Source organism: Chrysochloris asiatica, unplaced genomic scaffold (genome assembly GCF_000296735.1).
Source record: "Chrysochloris asiatica unplaced genomic scaffold, ChrAsi1.0 scaffold00341, whole genome shotgun sequence".
Taxonomy (NCBI): Eukaryota; Metazoa; Chordata; class Mammalia; order Afrosoricida; family Chrysochloridae; genus Chrysochloris; species Chrysochloris asiatica.
In genome coordinates this window covers 20,734-36,277 of record NW_006408859.1, presented here as the reverse complement: position 1 = coordinate 36,277, position 15,544 = coordinate 20,734, and the positions used below count along the sequence as shown (strand labels likewise).

At 39.4% G+C, this 15,544-nt stretch overlaps 2 gene segments (V, D, J or C); both read left to right on the top strand.

The window, feature by feature from the left end:
- The first annotated feature begins 3,885 nt into the window (after positions 1-3,885).
- Positions 3,886-10,862, top strand: LOC102824822. The segment is given in 3 exon segments: positions 3,886-3,934; positions 4,144-4,490; positions 10,794-10,862. Coding segments are annotated over 3 exon segments (465 nt in total).
- Positions 10,863-10,891: 29 nt separating this feature from the next.
- LOC102824437 lies at positions 10,892-11,470 on the top strand. The segment is given in 2 exon segments: positions 10,892-10,940; positions 11,136-11,470. Coding segments are annotated over 2 exon segments (384 nt in total).
- Positions 11,471-15,544: the final 4,074 nt, after the last annotated feature.

Here is a 15,544-nt window from a genome sequence, read left to right as displayed (position 1 = left end):
GGTCGGGTCCCCTCAGTGCAAACCCCCTTCCAAGACTAAGACTCAATGGGAATACACGCTGTGATTGGTGACCACGCTGGATACCGATAAGGGGAAGTGAGGTATCAATGTCACTGGATCCTCTCCTGTACCTCCTCATTTCTTCCATTTGCTTTTTAGCATCTCAATGCTGGAGAGCAAGTTTCAGTGTCTCTTCTGACATCCATTTTGCTCTTTGGATAGCTACAATTATATCCAAAACGTACAGGAACTGAATAGAAAAATTTAAAGATCAGCTTGAGAAGACAAAGTCAAATATTTCAACCAAATGTGCAAAGATTTGGAGTCAGAAAACCCAAAGAGAAGAACACACTCAGTATTTCTCAAGCTGCAGGAACTGAAGAAAAAATTCAAACCTCGACTTTCATTATTGAAGGGTTCTCTGGGCAAATTATTGAATGATGCAGAAAGCATCAAAAGAAGGTAGAAGGAATACTCAGAGTCACTGTACCAAAAGGAAATGGTTGATGTTCAACCATTTCAAGAGGTAACATATGATCAAGAGCCAATAATAATGAAGGAAGTAGTCTAAGGTGCATTGAAGAAATTGGCCAAGAACAAGGCACCGGAATTGATGGAATACAAATTGAAATCCCCAAGGAAGTGAGGCGGGACAGGAGATACTCACTGATCTATACCAAGAATTTTGGAAGACAGCTATCTGGCCAACTGGTTGGAAGAGATTCGTATTTGTGCCCATTCCAAAGAGAGGTAACCCAATGGAATGTGGAAATCACCAGCCAATATCTTTGATATCCTATGTGAGTAAATTTTCCTAAAGGTAATACAGAAACAATTGCAAGCATATATTGACAGAGAACTTCCAGAGGTTAAAGGTGGATTCAGAAGGGGACGTGGAACAAGGGATGTCATTGTTAATGTCTGATGGATCTTGGATGAAAGTAGAGAATACCACAAAGATGTTTACTTGTGCTTTATTGACTATGAAAAGGCTTTTTACTGTGTGGATCATGTCATGCTATGGAAAACATTGCAAAGTATATTTATTTCAGAACACTTAAATTGTGCTCATGAGGAATCTGTACACGGACCAAGAGGCAGTTGTTTGAACAGAACACTAAATGGTGTAAAATTAGGAAAGGTGTGTGACAGGTTGTGTTCCTTCACCATACTTATTCAACCTGTATGTTGAGCAAATAATCCAAGAATCTGGGTTATCAGAAGAAAAACATAGCTTCAGGATTGGAGGAAGACTTATTAAGAACCTACGGATATGCATATGATACCACTTTGCTTGCTGAAAGTGAAGAGGACTTAAAATATTTACTGATGAAGATCAAACAACACAGTCTTTGGTACAGGTTGCACCTCATTGTAAAGAAAACAAAAATCCTCACCATTGGACCAATAAACAACATTTTTACCAATGGAGATAAGATTGAAGTTGTCAAAGATTTTATTTTTCTTGATCAACCATCAACACTCATGGAAACCACAGTCAAGATATCAGATGATGTATTGTATTGGCAAATCTGCTGCACAAGAACTTTTTAAAGTGTTGAAAAGCAAGATGTCAGTTTGAGGACCAAGGTTCTCTTGACGCAAGCCATGGTATTTTCAATAATTTCATTTGCATGTGAAAGCTGGACAGTGAATAAGGAAGACTGTAGAATAATTGGTGCATTTGAGTTATGGTGTTGAAGGAGAATATTGAAAGTACCACAAGCTGCCAAAAGAACAAACAGATCTGTGTTGGAAGAAGTACAGCCAGAGTACAACTTGGAGGCTAAGATGGACAAACATAGTCTCTCATAATTTGGACATACTGTAAGGAGGAAGCAGTCATTGCAGAAGGATATTATGATTGGTAAGGTTGAGGGTCAGAGAAAAAGAGGAAGACTCCCAATGAAATGGATTGGCAAAATGACAGCATCAGTGGGTTCAAGCGTTGCAATGATTTTGAAGTTGGCCCAGGACCAGGCAATGTTTAATTCTGTTGTGCATAGGGTCTCCATGAATCAGTGCCAACTCTATGGCACCTAACAACAACAACAACAACAACAATAACTATCATTGGTTCAAGGTGGCAAAACAGTTTGTGTTGGACTGCTGTCCTAGTGTTTCACTGTAGGATAAGCATTGTACTGCTAACTGAGAAGTCAGTATTTCAAATCCACTAGGTACTTCTGGAAAGTCTCTGCAGGGTCACTATGAGTTGGAACCGACTAAATGACACTTAAAACCAAGAGCAACAATTAAACTAAAGCTGGCAGTTTAAACACACCCAGTGGTGCTGTGAAAGAAATATGAATAAACAGAGAGTTAACTGTGCTTTTTGGATTACAGTTTAAAAAGTTCTGGGGTGGGAGTGGTATTCCTACTTTTTAATAGGAGTCACAATAGTCTCTACTGGAATAATTGTTTTTAAATTTTGGGTATAGTGTTTTTATGATATGTGCACATTTTATCCATTATTTTACTTCCAAATTTTCTAATGAGTTTGATGTGTCTTTAGTTTTAGTGTTGTACGTTGTTGTTGTTAAGTGTCTTCAAGTCGATTCCGACCCATAGTGACCCTGTATAGGGTTTCCAAGGAGCAGCTGGTGAGCTTGAACCACTGACTTTACATTTCAAATGACTGCAGTCTGACACAGTAGCCCACAGCACCACAAATGGTCATGTAGATTTCTGTGTATTTGTTTAATTCAATCTAACAAGTTTTCCCTTTAAACTTGAGCATTTATTTAGAAATTACTGATATAGCTGAACTAATTTCTACTTTGTGCTTTTGAACTTTTTTTAATTAAAGTTTTTTGTGTGAATTGAGTGATAATTTAGATAGGAGAATATCAATTTTACCTTCATCCTATCACATTTCCTTTCACCCTCCATGCATCATCATTAAACAGTATTTGCTTCTAGTCCCTCTATTATTTTTTTCTTTGTACACAAAAACACTCAGGAATAATCATTTACTCAACCAAAGGGTACATTTTGCAAGCCTGTCTCTTGGCTGCTAGCACACAGTCTTGCTCTTTCCATGAGTATAGAGTCCTTAGCTGTAATATATTTTGTCTATGAACTTGTCTATGAACTTGTTGATGCTCTCCCATAATTGGTAGGCATTGATTGTCTTCTTCACGTTGTTCAATCACTACCATTATCTTTTTCCAGATGATTTCAACGTGATTAACAGAAACTAAGTGCTCCCTGGTAGCGTAGTGGTTACAATCAGGCTGTGAACCTCAGGGTCAGCAGTTCCAAACCACCAGCTGTTCCATGGGATAAAGTTGAGGCTTTCTGCTCCTGTAAAGATTTATAGCTTCGGAAACCCTGTACTGGGTCACTATGAGTCGGAACCAACTCCACGGCACATAAATACCCCGTAAGAAATGAGTCCCCTTTTCTTCCCTCCCTCTCAGCCTTGGTAATCACTAATATGCTTAGTTGTTGTTGATGTTAAATGCCATCGAGTCGGTGCTGACCCATCAGCAACCCTGTATTGGGCTTCAAGGAGTGGCTGGTGAGCTTGAACTGCTGACCATGGATTCATATTGATATTGTTCCAGCACATTAAACCACAGTGCCATACCAGGGCTCCATTAAGCTTTGGTTTCCTATATATTTGCCTGGTTTATATGGGTGAAAAATGGGATTTGTCCTTTTGTGAATGACTTGCTTCACTCAACACAAAGATTTTAAAGCTTTTTGACTCTTTGTTACCTTATGTATTTGAACACTCCATTCCCCATGAGATTTGCTTTCATAACCATTGCCTACTTTGCATAGGCCCCTCTGGGCTTTAGCAGCTGCTCAGAGCTCTACAAGTGAGCTGTCTCCCCTCAGTGTGAGCTGAGTTACATCAGACAGGGAAGCTTCTCAGTGATGATGGCACAGAACCAGCTTCTTATGGTGATGCTGGTCTGGGTCTCAGGTGAGAGATTGACAATCACTTCTATGCAACCAAACGACTATCTGTGTAGAGGAGGAAAATGACTTTAGAAGCAGAATGAAATCATGGTTATTGCCTAACCAAACTCAGGTACATATCTAAAACTCTAAGAAATGTGGTTTTAAACAACATGCTTTATCATTTCTTGACTTAGTGCACGCATGCGTGGTAATTGTCCACTATGATTGCAGGTGCCACTGAGGACATAGCGATGACTCAGTCTCCAGCCTTCCTGGCTGTGTGTCCAGGTGAAATGGTCACCATCAACTACAAATCCAGTCAGAGTGCGGACACAAACATAGGCTGGTACCAGCAGAAAGCAGAACGGCCTCTCAAGTCTCTCATCTATCTGGCATCCTCCCTGGCTTCTGGGGTCTCCAACCGGTTCCATGGTAGTGGGTCTGGGACAGATTTCACTCTCAGCATCAACAGTCTCCAAGTTGAAGATGTGGCACTTTATTGCTGTCAGCAACGTAATAGCTTACCACCCACAGAGTTTCAGCCTGGAACAGAAACCTCCTCCCTTGGCTATGTCTCAGTGAGTCTCTATAGCACAGCTGACTTTTCCTCACAGGTCCTGAACTTACACTTGCTCTCTGTATATCTGAGAGGGTATGTTTTCTTACTTATTCATGGGAGGTTTAGGAGGGATAAGGAGACAATTAAGGGAGTTAGGTGTCTTTGATTCTTTGTTAAGGAATGTTCATGTATGAAAATACATACTAATGCTTTATGTTTGCTTCTTGTAGTTGCCGTAACAACTGATCCTATATCTATTGGGTGACTCAATACAGAATTGTTATTTCATAGTTATTAACATTAGAATTGTGACACAGATCTCACTGACTAAAATCAAGGTGTAGGAAGAGCTGTGTTCATTTTGGAGGAGGCTCAAAGGAGAATCTGTTCCCTTGGCTTTTCTATCTCATAAGATGAGGTGTGGCATGGTGGGATAAAGCACTTGACTGCAAGGTTGGTTTGAACCACAAGTTCCGTGATTCAAACTCACCTGCTTCTTGGAAACCCTATACAGAGTTGCTGTGATTTGGAACCAACTCGACGGGCGCTGAAATACCACAACAAAGAAACCTCCTGCAGGACTTGGTTCAAGGTCTTCCTCCATCTCCCAAGTCAGCAACTTGGCATCCCTGACGCTTCCTTCACTGTTACAGCTCTAGGGGATCACAGACATAAAAAGGTTCTTTGCTTAGAGGACTCATGTTATTAGATGCAGGGTACCTGGGAAATTCATGCAAATTCTCCCATCTCTAGGCCATTAACCTTAAACACATTTGAAATCCTATTTTCCACACAAGTAACATTTTAACAGGTTCCAGGGGCTAGTGTGTTAGAATCTTCAGGGACCGTTATTCTACCACTGGACGTTACCATGGAACCTGTCTTGTATCATATGAATGCTGTCAGCATGTCCCATGAACATAGATAGACCTGAGGGATGCAAACTGAGTTCAGTTCTATCCACTGCTGAGTAAGATGTAGTGAGATGCAATCCCTTCATGGATCGGCTTCCTCATGTCTTTACTCTACTCTTATTTTAACTCCATCCAGGAATCCTTCTCTTCCTTCTGTTTCTGAGATTATCCTCTGAATCTGGGATGCTGAGTTTTGTGTGTATAGTTCCCAACTCACTTTGAAGGTGCTCACAACTACACTGCTCACTACCATGCAGCTCTGAGCCCCGGGAAAATGGGAGCTTCAATGGAGGAGTATGTGTGTGGGTGCCAGTCGTGCCTCTGGGTTAGACTGTAATGATTCGTAGGACTTACATAGGATGATTTTTCGGAAATAGAACACCAGGACTTCCTTATGTCTATTAGTTGAAGGAGCAAATTTAGTCTGAAACCTATCTAGCATCATAGCATCAAATATAGAGGAAGTGTTGTAAATGCAGCTTGTACGTCTTTGTTCTAGCTTATGCCGATGCCATCCTAAACAGTATGCCCATTCAGTGTCAATGCACTTTAGACTGGGCTGCAGCTAATGTGGACTTTCTCTGCTTGGACTACAGAGTGAGATCCTGGCTCCATCTGAGCAGTACGTGCCCACTGGATGCTGAAATGACAGACACACAAAGATGACCCAGAGATGCTGTTCCATCATGGATGGACAGAAAAATTAATCCAAAAGGGCCTCACAGGGACAAGTGGGCAGTCCTGTTTTCCTGTAGTATTTATTTCATGTCTCATTTCAATAGTAGATTATCTGAATAAAAGAATCACTCTGTAAAGAAAACTCTATCTCTAGGCTTGTAAATACCTTCTCACTCCGGACACAGAAGAGCAGGAGCCCAGGGATCTAGACGGTGTCAGTTTTATGTAGCTTCTCTTCTGTGTGATGTTGCTCTGTCTGTATCTCCCATGGGAGGCTCTTTCATAGCATTTTAGCCCTAAGTTCAGAACAGGTTGTAGTTGAGGGGACATTTGTGAAAGGAACACTGCAGTATGGCAAAGATATTCTTAGCGCACAGGGCTGTTGTGGTTAAAATTCTGTATGTTGTGCTGCTTTTGCTGTTTAATATGGCTGTAATGGCCACCTATTGTCATGAATTCGCTAATGGAAATAATAATATTTCCATTTTCCTGTTATAGTTGCTGGAGGTCTTTGAGTTGTGCAGATAGTTTGCACTTGGCTACAGTCCTGAAGTTTGGTCATGTGAATCCACCGAGTGGTGGCATAGAAGAAAAGTCTAGTGATCTGCTTCAAGAAAGATTGCTGTTGATGTTATCAAGTGCTGTGGAGTCAGTTCCAACTTAGAGTGAACCTGCATGGGGTTTCTGAAGAGTGCCTGGTTTGTGGTTCAAACCAACCTTATGGTCCAGTGCTTATCCTGCAGCACCATACCAGGAAGATGGCAGCCAAGAGAATGTTACAGAGTTCAGTTCTGCTATACAACACATGAAACCTCCATGTCTTTTAATCAATTAAATGACAATGGATTTGGTTTTGGTAGGTTAAGATTTTAAGAGTGGAGCTATGTTCTTGAAGAGAGCTTAATGAAATTATTCATGTGTCAGTTGTCCAAATGCTTAATTCACAGAGTCAGTGATGTTTTCAGAGTGGCAGCAGGAACGGTCTCCAATAGCCAGTGTCCCATGACTGGTGTCCAGTGGTGGTGGAGCCAGTAGAGCTCTCCACTGTCCATCTGTGTTGGTAGTGAGATCTGGCTTGTTGTGTATGGTATTTATGCCATCTGGTTCCCAGTGCATTTTCTCAGCCATGTTCCCCAGACTCTCCACCAAATCTACAAGTCCCCCAATATCATTTGAATTTCTGCCTCGGTTAGACTCAGTTGGATTCTTTTGAGTTGTTTTATCCAAAAACTCTGGCCAATAAAAATATATTTCTACATTTGATAGTGTTAGATCTTCATTAAAGTGTCTTCACTTGAATATTTATGATTGTACTGACCACTGCACGTCTGTCTAATTTTTGGAGTTGCAAACAGATTCCTCCTTAGTATCCAATGCTTAAAGTTCACTGTCGTTGAGTCAGTTCTGACTATAGCAACCTTATAGGACAGAGGAGAGCTGCTTCTTAGGGTTTCTAAGATTGTTTCCTTTCTCCCATGGGGTGGCTCATGTATTTGAATTGATGATCTAGCAATAAGCAGTCCAATGCTTAACCCATTGTACCACGAGGGCTCCTTATATAATATTTATGGTTGTGATGGAGTCCTTGTCAGGTGCCGAAGGGTAAGCACTCAATCTCAAGTTCAGTTTGAACTGAAAAATTGGAGATACAAACTCACCATTGGCTACTTGGAAACAATATCAGGTTGCCATGTGTTGCAACAGTCTCTCTGGAACTTAACAACAACAGCAACAATTGAGTTATTAAAGTTGGAGGATTCAAAAGGTTTTTGGACAAATTTTATTGTATTTTAATTCCATTTTCCACCAACTTTTTGCTGTCTTTTCACATTTGTAAACAACATTCTTATCAACAGAGAAAAGATTGAAGTTGTCAAGGACTTCATTCTTCTTGAATCAACTATCAACACTCATGGGAGCAGCAGTCAAGAAATCAAATGATGTATTGCATTAGGCAAATCTCCAGCACAAGACTTTTTTAAAGTATTGAAGAGCAAAGATGTCAGCTTGAGGATTAAGGTGCACCTGACTCAAGCCATGGTATTTTCAATAACCTCATATGCATGCGAAAGTTGGACAATGAATAAAGAGGTCGTAGAAGAATTGATGTTTTTGAGTTATGGTTTGGAAGAGAATATTGAAAGTGGCATGGGCTGTGAAAAGAACAAACAGATCTGTGTTTCAAATAAGTGCAGCCAAAGTGTTACTTGGAGGCCAGGATGGCCAAAATTTGTCTCTCATAATTCGTACATATTGTCAGGAGGGACCAATTGCTGGAAAAGGATATCATATTTGGTAAGGTGGAGGGTCAGAGAAAAAGAGGAAGACCCCCAGCGAGATAGATTGTCCAAGTGGCAGCATCAATGGCCTTAAGCATGGCAATAATAGTGAGGTTGGCCCAGGATCTGGCAGTGTTTTGTTCTGCTGTGCATAAGCTCGCTATGAGTCAGTACCAACTCGATGGTACTTAACAACAATGACAACAATGTCATGACAAGGAAAGCTGGATTTGGAAACATGCCAGTTTTTAAATGGAAAGCACTTGGTAATAAACTGACTGTGAGGGTTGAAATAAAGTGTAGTGCTAAGGATGACTCTAAAGTTTCTGATTTACACAACTGAATGTATGGTGGCTCCCTCTTCAGGAGGGAATCTGCTGGGTTTAGAGTATAGGCAGTTATAGAGGCAGGGAGCATGTTCAGAGACAAGTGTTTGAGGTTCCTTGAAGACATGCAAAAAGAAATTTAAGGCTTTGTAATTAGATATAATTAGAAGTGGAGATATAAACTGGTACTAGATACACCAATTAACATGTACTTTGACATGATCAATGGTTTATTAATTGACACACAATAAATTTAATCAGCAAATATTAATTGAGCAAAGACTCTAGGCCTGTAACTGTGCTAGGTACTTTGTGGAAATCATTATATATATATATATATATATATATATATATATATATATATATATATATAAATACATCAATTAAGCTCTAACATTATTCGTATAGGAAGAACATATAGAAAATTTTATTATAACATGTAACAAAAATGTATATGGTTAACATGAAATTTTATGTAAATGGAATAATCCATCATTTATATTCTTGTGCATCTAACATTTTCTATGCACCAAGTCTCAGTATTCTTGTGTGCACCTGAAATTTATCAATTTTCAATAATTCATAGGGTTCCACCTTGTGAAAGTTACACGATTCATCATATGTATTGTTAATGGACATTTGCACTGATTTTTATTTTTGGGAATTATAAAATAAGCTGCTTAGAAAAAATTGCCATTGTGTACCTATTTTCAACCCCCCCCACACACACAAATTTCCATGGAATATACTCAAAAAGTATTTTCTTCTCATTGGGTGTATGTTTTATGCAGCTTTACTAAGGTGTGTCTTCCATATTTTCCCAAACAGTTATACCCTTGACTTGCTCATATGGGTATATTAGCAGTGCCTGTATCAATTCAACTGTATACATAATCAGTATTATATGAGGGTTCTTGGAGCTTCACAACATAACTTATATTTAGGATTGTCAAACTTTTCATATTTTTAACAACATAAAGTGTATTTGGAAGTATTTCATTGAGTTTCTCTGATAACTAATGAAACTGATTATCTTTATACATACTTTTAGGCCATTTGTACTTTCTCTTCAGTCAAAGTTCAATCCCATTTCATAGCAGGCATTAAATATTGCCTCTCATCTCTGAATTCACCTTAAGTACATGCTCTGTGATAGTGGGACGCATTCTCTAAGCATTTATCCTTTACAATACACACATTAGAGCTATGGGAGGGACACTGCTGGTGTTTCACTGTCTGTGAGTCTGTTATTACTCATGTTGTTCATGTTCATTCAGTCTTTTTTATCTTGTGGATTCTGAGAAATCTCTGATAGTTAAACCAAATTCAAGGTTGCAGAGATCCTGACCCACTTAGGCCACTCACAGGTGGGTGTGAATGCAGGCAAGGATTAATTTACAGTCAGAACTGACTACTGAAGGTGTCTTTTTCACTCTGTAACATAAAATACACACCCAGAATCTGAAGGGAGATTTTTTTTTTTTCCTAAAAGAAAGAATGTGGAAAAGGATATTGTCGTGTCTGTGGAATACTGCCACAAGGCAAACACACTGACCATAAGATCTGCAAATGTTTCTAACATTATGCAAAAGGTGTTTTCTTTTATAGGGAGTGAGAGTAAAGGATATAAAGAAAACCCAGCTGTGAGGAAGTGAAATGAGCAGGTGTCATAATCCGATAGTAAGTCAGAAAGTTTTAGGCTGAGGTCAGTCAGCCTATTCTCCGAGCTATTGTTAGTTACCATTGAAAAAAGCTCTTACACATGGAAAATTAATGCATAGCAGAAGGGAAGATTGTTTGGTCCTGTGCTACTCATTTTGCACTTTTGAAGCCCCCCATATATCCTGATATATATAGTATGAAATAAACATATATAAATATTATTTCAATGTAAATCAGAGCTTTTCGTTCAGAATGTTTTTTTGATTGTAGCTTGTGAATGAGGATGCTGTTGGTTTTAAACAGTTATATTTCAACTGGTTTCTGGACTTTTCTGGGCCTTTTATATTCTAAGTAGCCTGTTGCATCTTTAATAGTCAAATAGTCACTGTTTTATGATAATACTTTTCTCTCCACAACTCATTGTCATGTAATTTGTTTGTATAATCCTGTCTGTTTTGCATAGATCCTCTTGGTTTCAGTGGCTGCTCAGAGCTTTACAAATATGACCTTTCCTCCTGTCAGTGAGAACTGAGCTGCATCAGTCAGGGCACCTGCACCACGATGATGGCACAGCCCCAGCTCCTCATGGTGTTGCTGCTCTGGGCATCAGGTGAGGGAACGAAAAGCATTAGACTACTATGTTTGTAGATTAGGTAAGACTGGTTTTAGATGTGGAGTGAAATAACAATTATTTCAGAATCAAATGATCACACTCATTACAGTTTTGTGTGTCATGTGAATGATTTGCTTTTAAATGTGTTGATAAAGTGTATATATGGATGGTAATTGTGCCCTCTGATTGCAGGTGCCTGTGGGGACATTGTAATGACCCAGTCTCCAGCCTCCCGGGCTGTGTCTCTAGGAGAAACAATCACCATCAACTGCAAGTCCAGCCAGAGTCTTACCTACTCTGGCTATCAGCTCTTATCCTGGTATCAGCAGAAAGCAGGACAAGCTCCGAAGCTTCTCATCTACTGGGGATCCAACCGGGAATCTGGGGTCCCTGACCGGTTCAGTGGCAGTGGGTCTGGGACAGACTTCACTCTCACTATCAGCAGTGTCCAGGCTGAAGATGTGGGCGATTATTTCTGTCTGCAGGGTCATAGTGCTCCACCCACACTGCTTCAGCCCTTAACATAAACCTCCTCCCCAGGCTGGGGCAGGAAGGCTCTATAGCAGCAGCTGCTTCCTCCCCACAGGACAGGAGCTTGCACTCTCCCTCCATCTAGTGCATTTCTGATTTATATGTAGGATGGTTTGTAGGACTCAGGAGATGTTTAAGGGACTGTGTTTCTTTGATTCCTTGTGGAAGGTCCCTATAGGAAAAATGTATCACAATATTCTGTATTAGTTTTCTACTTCTGCTGTGACAAATAAAAAAAACAACACAAAACTTAGTGTCTCAAAACATTTCTTATTTTACAGTTCTGCAGGGCAGAAGTCCAAAATAATCAGACTGGGCTAATGTCAAGGTGTCAGTGAGGCTGCAATCCTTTTGAAGGATCTAGACTAGAAACCATTTCCTGCTATTTCTAGCTCCTTGATACCTCCTGCATTCCACGGTTCATGACCCTCTTCCTCCATTTTCAAAGGCAGCAAGATGGCCTCTTCTTCAGCTGTTGCATCTCCCCAAGAGCACAGACTAGAAGAGTTCTCTGCTTGTAAGGATGAATGCTTTTAAGATTGGGCTCAGCTAGGGAATCTTGGGTAATAGCCTCATCGCAGGTCTCTGCTCTTAATTCTAAGTTCAAACTCTCTTTTTTCATACAATCCAACATATTGATAGGTTTCCAGGACTTGATGTAGTCTTCTTTGGGGACTCTTATTTTGTACAATAAAATATCCCATGGACACTTTTCCTACAATGTCAGAACACTGACCATATGCCCCGTACAGAGCTGGACTTCAGGGATGTAACCAAGGATTACTGGTCTGCTCACTGTTGGAGGGGATCCAGTGAGATTGATACCTTCATGGATCAACTACCACTTCTTGACTCTAAACTTTCTTCTATTCCTTTTTTTATCTTTAAAGTTTTTCTTGTGAATTGAGTGAAAGTTTACAGGGCACATCATCAGTTTTACATTTAAAAAGTCATGTACCTTATTTCATTGCAATGATTATAATCCTATCCATGTAACATCAGTTAACAGTATTTCTCTCTGTTCACCTTATCTCTTTCTCTCTCTTTTTTTTTTAAACACTCATGCATATATAATAATTCACACCACCAAAAGGCACATTCTGCAAGTCTGCCTCCTGGCCACAAACTCTTAGTCCCTCTCTTTCCATTAATGTAGAGTCATCAGCTGCTCCCTCTCTCCATGACCCCATCTCTGCCTACATCTCTGGATTTGCTGCTTCTCTGGATAAAGTCTTGCATTCTGCTTGTGCTCTTCTCCTTTGTTGGTCCCAGGGTCCTGTGTTCCTGGACTGTAAGATTAACTACTGCCCCGTTTTTATTACAAAGCTTCTATCTTTACAATTCTGGCAGTCGCAATTAGTCATGGTAACAATTACTCACTATTGAATCATAAGAATCGTATACCTATCTCTTTTAACCAAATCCATCTAGACAAAATGAAAAGTATTCAGTGAGGACTCTTTCTTCCTCCACACACTCTTAAAGTATACTCCAATTTGAAACCTTGTAATCCAGTCACTTCATGTCTTTATTGCTCCTTCATCTTAGGTAGCCATTGTCTAAGTTGCCCATGCCTATCTACCCTGTGTACGGAGGGGAGAGGACTGATACTTGAATATGAAGACTCCTTCCCTCTCTGTTGGTATTCAGAGTTACTACCTCCATTAATAAGGAACTTTGGTAGCATAGTGATTACGAATCGGGCTGCTAACCTCAGGGTCAGTAGTTTGAAACTACTAGGTGTTCCACATAAATATTTCTACTGCCCTAAAGATTCACAGCCTTGGAATCCCTGTTCAGAATCGCTATGAGTCAGAACCAACTCCACAGCACATAACCACCACCACCACATCTATGAGTAAGGTCAGGTTCAACAAATTATAGTAAATTACCCTTGTTTACTTTATCAAAAATTGTTTTGCTCTTCCTTCCTTCCTTCCTTTCTCTCTTTCTCTCTTTTTAATCTTCTCTAATCGAGTTCTGATTATCAAGTCATGAAGCTAAGCAAAATTGGGTATTCTTGTGCGTCTCTCCTCACTTGCTTCCTTCTCTTCTCTAGGCCTGTAAGTTTCTCCTTTTAACTTGTCCTCATTTATTTCCTTACTCTTTCAATGCTATTATGCCTTATTCAGAATCAGAGCCACCAATATTCTTTGTAGTATGTTTCTCCCTGTCCCTTTCTTCTGGACACTATTGTCCTTAGGTCTTTCCTGTGTTACCTTTTGATGTTAAAACAAAGTAAAATTAAAGAGGGGAAGGTCATTTCTCTCTGCTGTACTTCTCTTATAACGGCCATGCTCCAATTCTGTCATCCTTGTGGTTGTTAAGTGCTGTTGAGTCAGTGCTAATTCTTAGAGATCCTGTATAGGGTTTCAAAGGAGCAGTTGGTAGCTTTGAACTGCCAACTTTGTGGTTAGCAGTCCAATGATTATTCTACAGCACTACACCAGGTCCCCTTATGATCTGTAAATGTGAACATATTTCCCATCATCTTGATTCATCAGGTATCATTTTTAAATACAGCTTTGTCCCTTCCTTGCCATGTGACTTTGAGTAAGTTACTCAAATACCCAGTGACAAGATTTCCTTGTACATAAAGTGAATATAATGGTACTAGCTATTTTGTAGAGTTGCTGGAAAGCTAGATGAGTCAATAAAACGAAATGATTTGAACAGTATTGGTGTACATGTAATCTTGGGTAATACTATTATTATGATTTTTTTCCCTTTTCTTCACAAGTGGAACTTTTCTTTTTTTTTTTTATCATTGTATTAGTTTCCTTTGACTTCTATAATGATTCAGCATAACTGTGGTATCTAATTCAATAAAAATTTACTGTGTTATGGTTCTGGAAGTCAGATGCTTTCTATCAATATATGTAAAAGCTGTTGAGGTCATTCCAAACACGGTAAACCCTGAGATCAGTATCACCAGGATCAATCAAAGATTTGCAAGAGTTGTGGCACTTAACAACAACAACAACAATTATCCATTGGAGTGTTGGTGTAGAACTGTAGGATAATGAGGTGGACAGCAAGGTAATTTTGAATCACAAGGTTGGCAGTTCAAACTCACCAACCACTCCTCAGAAATCCTCTATAGGGTTGCTCTGAGCTACAACTGACTAGATGGAACCTAACAACTAAAACAAGGTCTCTGTTTTAGCAATGAGTACACTGCATGTTTTGGTTAATTTTAAACATTAATAGGATTCATATGTGTGTTGTAAATTTGTTGAAGAATCACGAAAGAATTATAAATTTATAACACAGTGAAGGAGAGCAAAATGAAACAATAAATAAGTGCTCAGTCAACACTTAAAAAAAAAAAAAATCAGGGACGTACAGAAACTTCATGTATAATGTTGTTGTTGTTAAGTGCCTCTGAGTCAGTTACAGCTCTTAGAGACCCTATGCACAATAAAATAAAACTCCGCTCTATCCTGTGCCGTCCTTACAATTGTTGTTACACATGAGACCATTACTGTTGCCAGTGTCCCAATCAATCTCCTTGAGAGTCTTCCTCTGTTTCAGTACCCTCCACTTTAACATGCACGATGTGTTTCTCAAGGTAAAGATCTCACCTAATAACATTTCTGAAGTTTAAGAAACCAAGTCTCACCAGCCTGGTTTCTAAGGAACATTCCGGCTTTGCTTGTTACTACTCAGATTTGTTTGTTCTTCAGGCGTCATGGTACTTTCAATGTTATTCCCCAATACCATAACTCAAATGCATCAATTTTTCCTTGGTCTTCCTGTTTCATTGTTCAACTTTCACATGCATATGCAGCAATTGAAAATACCATGGTTTGGGTTAGGCATACTCCTTAATCCTCAGACTGATATATTTGCTCTTGAACACTTTAAAGAGGTCTTGTGCAGCAGATTTGCCTAATGTAATATGGCATAGATTTCTTGGCTGTTGGTGTCATGATTGTTGGTTGTGTATCTAAGAAAAATTAATGATTTGCTTGTATGAGTTTCTGTTAAGGGTAATGAGAAAATTTGGAAATGGATAATTAAAATGATTGAACAACATGGATGTAATCAATGCCATTGGTTTAACCATG